Source organism: Mandrillus leucophaeus, unplaced genomic scaffold (assembly GCF_000951045.1).
Source record: "Mandrillus leucophaeus isolate KB7577 unplaced genomic scaffold, Mleu.le_1.0 Scaffold915, whole genome shotgun sequence".
Lineage (NCBI taxonomy): Eukaryota > Metazoa > Chordata > Mammalia > Primates > Cercopithecidae > Mandrillus > Mandrillus leucophaeus.
The window spans coordinates 106,156-113,414 of NW_012109975.1; the positions used below are offsets into that span (position 1 = coordinate 106,156).

The 7,259-nt window shown below is 47.9% G+C and overlaps 1 protein-coding gene across 4 annotated transcripts; it reads left to right on the forward strand.

Moving 5' to 3' along the window:
- Positions 1–232: 232 nt before the first annotated feature.
- On the forward strand, positions 233–7,000 carry EOMES (eomesodermin). 4 transcript variants are annotated; one of them, XM_011969851.1, is made up of 7 exons: positions 259–287; positions 1,202–1,534; positions 2,627–2,781; positions 3,471–3,592; positions 4,067–4,225; positions 4,313–4,374; positions 5,149–7,000. In XM_011969851.1, exons 1-7 carry the CDS (start codon positions 259–261, stop codon positions 5,885–5,887), a joined length of 1,599 nt encoding a protein of 532 aa, XP_011825241.1. In that variant the 3' UTR covers positions 5,888–7,000. The 4 variants fall into 4 exon arrangements, with proteins under 4 accessions (XP_011825238.1, XP_011825240.1, XP_011825242.1 ...); XM_011969848.1 differs by having other exon boundaries at positions 233–1,534; XM_011969850.1 differs by having other exon boundaries at positions 233–1,534; positions 5,206–7,000.
- Positions 7,001–7,259: the final 259 nt, after the last annotated feature.

The window sequence follows — 7,259 nt, forward strand, 5'->3', positions numbered from 1 at the left end:
CGAAATTACAGACACCAGGATTGATTCTCACAGCGGGACGCAGTCTCGAAAAAAAAAAAGAAAAAAAAAAATCAGGCTAAAGGAAAAGAAAGTAGCAGGCGACTTGATCCAATTAGTAAATGCCTAATTGAATTAGTGTCACCTCCATCAGCCAATAGGAGGGTCTCCGGGCTGTGAGGCCGCGAAGCCCCTCCCTGGCCGCAAATATATAAAGCAGCTAGTGACAGCCCATAAGTTTCCAAGTGGTCAACTTGACCGATGCTTTGGCAATCGAAAAAGGGCAGAAAGGCGCGGGCTAGTGGGTGGATGGGGACAAAGATCTAAGTCCCCTTCTTCCAGCGTGTGAGTCTGGGAGGAGGGTGGGGGTCCTGAGGAGCAAGAGGTACGAGGAAGGAAAAGGAGAGGGCTTCTGGGTTAGTTTCCACCTCCTGCTTTCCAACTCACGGCGCTTTCCTTCCGGAAAGGACGCTGGATTCAGGGCGCGCCAGTGCGCGCAGTAGCGGCCCGCGAGTCGGCAGGTGGGTAGCCCCGGCGCGGGAGGAAGGGGAAGTTACCTTCCCCTCGGAAGAGGGCGCTGGCTCCCCCATCCTGCCTTTATAATAAGGCCACGGGAGGAGAGGAAGCAGCCAGCTGCCGTCTGCGCTTTGCAAAGCATGCAGTTAGGGGAGCAGCTCTTGGTGAGCTCAGTGAACCTGCCTGGCGCGCACTTCTACCCGCTGGAGAGTGCGCGAGGCGGCAGCGGCGGGAGCGCCGGCCACCTCCCCGGCGCGGCCCCCTCTCCTCAGAAGTTGGACTTAGACAAAGCGTCCAAGAAGTTTTCCGGCAGTCTCTCCTGCGAGGCGGTGAGCGGGGAGCCCGCAGCAGCCAGCGCGGGGGCCCCCGCGGCCATGCTTAGTGACACCGACGCCGGGGACGCATTTGCCAGCGCTGCGGTAGTGGCCAAGCCGGGGCCCCCGGACGGCCGCAAGGGCTCCCCCTGCGGGGAGGAGGAGCTGCCTTCTGCCGCTGCAGCCGCCGCCGCCGCCGCCGCCGCCGCGGCTGCGGCCACTGCGCGCTACTCCATGGACAGCCTGAGCTCCGAGCGCTACTACCTCCCGTCCCCCGGGCCTCAGGGGTCGGAGCTGGCTGCGCCCTGCTCACTCTTCCCGTACCAGGCAGCGGCTGGGGCGCCCCACGGACCTGTGTACCCGGCTCCTAACGGGGCGCGCTACCCCTACGGCTCCATGCTGCCCCCCGGCGGCTTCCCCGCAGCTGTGTGCCCACCCGGGAGGGCGCAGTTCGGCCCAGGAGGCGCGGGCAGTGGCGCGGGCGGCAGCAGCGGCGGGGGCGGCGGCCCGGGCACCTATCAGTACAGCCAGGGGGCTCCGCTCTACGGGCCGTACCCTGGAGCCGCAGCGGCGGGATCTTGCGGAGGACTGGGGGGCCTGGGGGTTCCAGGTTCTAGCTTCCGTGCCCACGTCTACCTGTGCAACCGGCCTCTGTGGCTCAAATTCCACCGCCACCAAACTGAGATGATCATTACGAAACAGGGCAGGTGAGCGCAGCGTGGAGGGGCCCCTGGGGTCGGGGATAAATGAACGTGTGGTCCTGGGGAAGGTCCGGGATGAGGGAGCTAAAACCCAGTCGTTCCGCGCGGTGCTTAGAGTGTTTCACCGCGCGCAATAAATCTCCGTAGACACAGCATCTCCAATGCGGTGTCCCTCTCTGTCAGTGCACCGGCGGCTCTTGCAGGGTGCCGATGTTACGGCTGTACGCCGCTTTTCCCTCCCATCATCCTCACCTGAACAGACCTGGAGGAGGCGGAAATGGAAATTAGGGCATGTACACAAGCTGGATTCGTTAGATCCTCCTGCTCGGCGGTATGCTGGTGCATGCCTGCAGGCAGGCAAGGAGCCACGGGTAGGGAAGGCTCAAGAGCTGGCCACCTGAGCGCAGTAGATGGGCTCCCGCAGTTTTAGGCGCCAGGGTCTCCACGGGGCGTCTCCAGGAGGTGGGCGTGAGGGCTAGAGCGCCGGCCTCGGAAGCTTGGTCCGAGTAGGTGGTTAGACCTGCCCTGGAGCCAGACCTGGCTCGGGTTCGGTGCGCGAGAAAGTTCTGCTATACATCCAACTGCTAACACTGGCTACTTCTGGGGAAAGGGAGGGATGGGTACTGAGAGGGGAGCACTCAAAGGGGACTTTTAGCCTAAAGTTTAATATATATTTTTAACAAGAATAACCTAATATTGTTCTCTGGTACTTTTTTAAATGGTGCATTTAAAAATTAGTAGTTTTTAGCATTCTAGGAGAAAAATTGTAATGAGCGTCTGAAAGGGCCGAGAATATGAGCGTTCAGAAGCATGCGAATTTGGGATATACTAATGTTGGAACGTTTTGTGTGTGTGTTTTTTGTTTTTTGTTTTATTTTGTTTTGTTTTTTTTGAAAAGAGAGAAAGGTTCCAAGAGTTGCCAACTCAAAAATATTTTACGTAGTTTCAGACCACTTGATCTACCAGCCTTCTGTTCATTGCAAACTTTTAGATGTGCTCCGACCCTATCCCAGGTGTCTGGGGAACCCGCCGGGGTCTGGGCCCGTTCTAGGACATCCCAATTTAAATCGATTTTTCTGGTTCCATTCCCTTGCACAGGCGCATGTTTCCTTTCCTGAGCTTCAACATAAACGGACTCAATCCCACCGCCCACTACAATGTGTTCGTAGAGGTGGTGCTGGCGGACCCCAACCACTGGCGATTCCAAGGGGGCAAATGGGTGACATGCGGCAAAGCCGACAATAACATGCAGGGTGAGCAGAGAAGAAACTCGGTCCCGGGAGGAACGGGCGGGAAGAAATCGGAACCCTCAACTCAGACAACTCACATTTAAATGTAGCACTTTTTTTTTCCTTCCATTCTGAGGCCTAGAGGTGTTAGTATGAGTTTCTTTGTGTTGATTGTTTGACAGAGAGGAGAATTTGCTAAGTCAGATTTCTTGTCTGCCAATATATAGATATTTAGAACCTTTAACTAAGACATCACCCCACCCCACCCCATCCCTACGTTTAAGAAACTAGTAGTCATAAGCTCTCCAGGTGGGAAGGGCTCCTGGGATTCTAATGTTTACCTGAGAAAGCCCAGCCAAAGTTTTGTTCACCCATAAATGTCCAACTCTCTTCCACTGGATGTTGCCCTTACAGCTTTAGAAGGTCCCAAATTGACCTTCAAGAGTCATCTCCTGTTAGCTCCATTTCTAAATTCTGAAATGCCATTCAGGCGAGTCCCTAGTGCAAGGAAGGCTGGAAGCACAGGGGCCTGGGAGGGATATCGATGTAGTCCTGCTGGTCTCCACTGGCCTCTTTAAGCAACTTTTGCTGGGAGACCAGCTGTAAGTCTAGCTCTTATATCTTGCCCATAGCTAAGAGACATCCCTCCCCTTTCCCCATTTGTAAACAGCCCTATATGCTTGGGTTTTGTGTTTTGTTTCATTTTCTCTTAGGCAACAAAATGTATGTTCACCCAGAGTCTCCTAATACTGGTTCCCACTGGATGAGACAGGAGATATCATTTGGGAAATTAAAACTCACCAATAACAAAGGCGCAAATAACAACAACACCCAGGTAGAGTGACAGAGCAGGAGGGGGTATCTTCTGGCTCTGACTATGAGTCTTTTTTCTAATAAGAGTCCCTACTCTTTTCACTGTATTTATAATATTTGCATTTGTGACCTGTTTGCTCGCCCATTTCTAAACTTTTTTGTTCTTTTGACCTTTCTCATCTTCACTTTCTTATTGGATTCAATAACAGTGAGTTGACTATTAAGAACAGAAGTACCGAAGTATTTTGGGAATTTAGGAAACCAAGAGGAAAGCATATCTATCAAAACCACATACCCAGCTATGTTTTAAATTTCAAAAAAAAAAAAAAAAGTGGGGAGGTTAATAATGAAACCTTTAAAGTTGCAATAAACAAAGCTGTTAGTGCGAAGCGTTTAGAAGTCCCATGCCAAAATACATAATTTGTCAAAATCTAATTTTGTTGAACCACTAAGAGATTTTTTAGATTTAGCAACTTTTTTTCTGTACTCTTTTCAGATGATAGTCTTACAGTCCTTACACAAATACCAACCCCGACTGCATATTGTTGAAGTTACAGAGGATGGCGTAGAGGACTTGAATGAGCCCTCAAAGACCCAGACCTTTACCTTCTCAGAAACGCAATTCATTGCAGTGACTGCCTACCAAAACACCGACGTGAGTGTCCCAAACATCTCAAGAATCTCTAAAGCTAAGGTCCAGCAATGATAAAGCACTCAATGACTGTTTTTCTCCCCTATCTAGATTACTCAACTAAAGATTGATCATAACCCCTTTGCAAAAGGCTTCAGAGACAACTACGATTCGTAAGTACAGCTTTTATCCGCACTTGCATGATCATCTCTGAACAGGACATACATCAACAGGCACTTTGCTGAGAATATATTTTAGGAAGAGCTTTGACCTTTGGGATTTTTACATATTTTTATTTTCCCAATTTTTTTTCCTTTACTAATCTTGCTTTGGAATTTTCTCAGAAAGGTTGTGTTAATCTCTGAAGAAATGTTAAGGACTTAAAAATGAAGAGTTTTTTTTTAGCATTTCAGTGAAGACTTGAAATTTTAACAATCTGCATTTATATACCTTTCTTTTCATTTGATCCACTTTTTCATCCTCCCAAGAGGAGATATTATTACTCTCTCCCAGCCCCACTTTTTTTTTTAACGTAAGAAAAAACTGAAACTAAGAGAATGTAATTTCACAACATGAAACAGCAAGGCCCTGCTGTTTTTAAAATCTGAGTTTTCTACCACCACAGCCAGTGTTTTTTCCATCACATTGACAAAGAGGGTTTGATCTGAGTTTTTCATGTTCTAGGACTAGTAAAGGTAGATTTTCTGTAGTTTAAATACTTGATGCCTAGGGGGAAACTTTTTCTTACATGGTGGGAAATTTTTCCCAGTAAGCCAAGCATCCAGGTAAATGGACCACTGCATCTCCTGCCTCTGTCCTTTTAGCCCAACAGACCAGCACTTTCAGTACAGATAACCAACGCAAGCCTTTTTCATTTCTGGGAGGTGGTTTGTTTGGGGACAACATTAGGGTTTTTTTTTTTTTAAGTGTTTCTCTTTATATTGTAGCATGTACACCGCTTCAGAAAATGACAGGTTAACTCCATCTCCCACGGATTCTCCTAGATCCCATCAGATTGTCCCTGGAGGTCGGTACGGCGTTCAGTCCTTCTTCCCGGAGCCCTTTGTCAACACTTTACCTCAAGCCCGCTATTATAATGGCGAGAGAACCGTGCCACAGACCAACGGCCTCCTTTCACCCCAACAGAGCGAAGAGGTGGCCAACCCTCCCCAGCGGTGGCTTGTCACTCCTGTCCAACAACCTGGGACCAACAAACTAGACATCGGTTCCTATGAATCTGAATATACTTCTAGCACATTGCTCCCATATGGCATTAAATCCTTGCCCCTTCAGACATCCCATGCCCTGGGGTATTACCCCGACCCAACCTTTCCTGCAATGGCAGGGTGGGGAGGTCGAGGTTCTTACCAGAGGAAGATGGCAGCTGGACTACCATGGACCTCCAGAACAAGCCCCACTGTGTTCTCTGAAGATCAGCTCTCCAAGGAGAAAGTGAAAGAGGAAATTGGCTCTTCTTGGATAGAGACACCCCCTTCCATCAAATCTCTAGATTCCAATGATTCAGGAGTATACACCAGTGCTTGTAAGCGAAGGCGGCTGTCTCCTAGCAACTCCAGTAATGAAAATTCACCCTCCATAAAGTGTGAGGACATTAATGCTGAAGAATATAGTAAAGACACCTCAAAAGGCATGGGAGGGTATTATGCTTTTTACACAACACCCTAAAGAGTTATTTTAACCTCAAAAATTAGCTAACTTTTTGCAGATGGACTTGGTGGTGTTTTTTGTTGTCTTCTTTGCCTAGGTTGCCAAAAAGATGTTTGCCTTCCACCTTGATGCATCCTGTTTTGTGCAATTCTCTAAAAGAAGGTGCCAAAGCTTTTTGATTGCTGCAGGTAACTGAAACAAACCTAGCATTTTAAAAAAATAAGATTAATGGAAGACTTTAAGGTATTTTAAAATTCAAAGGGTATCCAAGGTTCTGTATTTATTTATTGGAGAGACACTAACCATTCAAAGAAGCAGGCTGTGAACATTGAGTGCCCAGTGCTATCAAATTAGTTAAAACCTTTGATTCTCATTTCTATTTGTAAATTCTTAAGCAAATAGAAGCCGAGTGTTAAGGTGTTTTGCTTCTGAAAGAGGGCTGGGCCTTCAGTTTCAGCAGGAGACATTTTGCTGTTACATTCTGCCAGGGGCAAAAGATATTAGGCCCAGGAGTCAAGAAAAGCTTTTGTGAAAGTGATGGTTTCACCTGACTTTGATTCCTTAACCCCCGGCTTTTGGAACAAGCCATGTTTGTCCTAGTCCAGGATTGCCTCACTTGAGACTTGCTAGGCCTCTGCTGTGTGCTGGGGTGGCCAGTAGGACTCCGGAGAGAGCAAGGGAAGGAGTCACCAAAAAAAATAAAAGAGAGAATTTAAAAGTGTACAGTTGTGTGTTTAGATACACTGTAGAATAATGTGGTATATATTGTACAAATAGTCTACATAGATGTCTGGGATAATGTAAAACTGGTGCTTTGGCTTTGTAAAGAATTTGCAAATCACTTAACAGCTGCAGGGGCAAGGGGAGAGTTTCATCATCCCCATGATATTTGGGAATATTCTGTTTACTTCTTAGATAGTTAAGAATGTATTCAGCTACTCTGTACTAACTTGAACCATGTTTAAGGAAAACTCTTATTTCATCCTCTTCTTGTGCCATCCCCTCTCCCTAACTTGGTAATGTGAAGAAACTAAAACCTGATACCGCAGCTCCTATAGGCTTTTTAGAGATCTTGGATTTTTATGTACAGTCTTAGTCATTTTTAATAAATGTGGTTCAGTAAGGGAACGGGCATAACTCTGTCTTCTGTACTGTTGGGGTTTTCATCTTTGTGTTAAAGATCTCATTTTGCTTCCTCCATCGTTTTCAGCTTTAACACGGCCTCACCCATCCCCTACCTCCACGGAAGGCTCTAGAATCTCTAACTGGATACTGTAGTCATGCGGGGGTGGGGATGTTTTGTTTATCTTCTTTTTTCCTTGAAATGGAATGGGGCTATTTCCTCACCCCACTGGGAAGTCTGGACAATGGGTGTTGGTGGGGGCGGGGG

What these genes read in the sequence shown, in the direction of transcription:
- EOMES (XM_011969848.1), top strand. Translation starts at nt 654, where the DNA reads ATGCAGTTAGGGGAGCAGCTCTTGGTGAGCTCAGTGAACCTGCCTGGC. An exon ending in CAAATAACAACAACACCCAG is followed by an intron (nt 3,593 to 4,066) that starts GTAGAGTGACAG and finishes TACTCTTTTCAG; the next exon opens with ATGATAGTCTTACAGTCCTT. An exon ending in TTCAGAGACAACTACGATTC is followed by an intron (nt 4,375 to 5,148) that starts GTAAGTACAGCT and finishes TTTATATTGTAG; the next exon opens with CATGTACACCGCTTCAGAAA.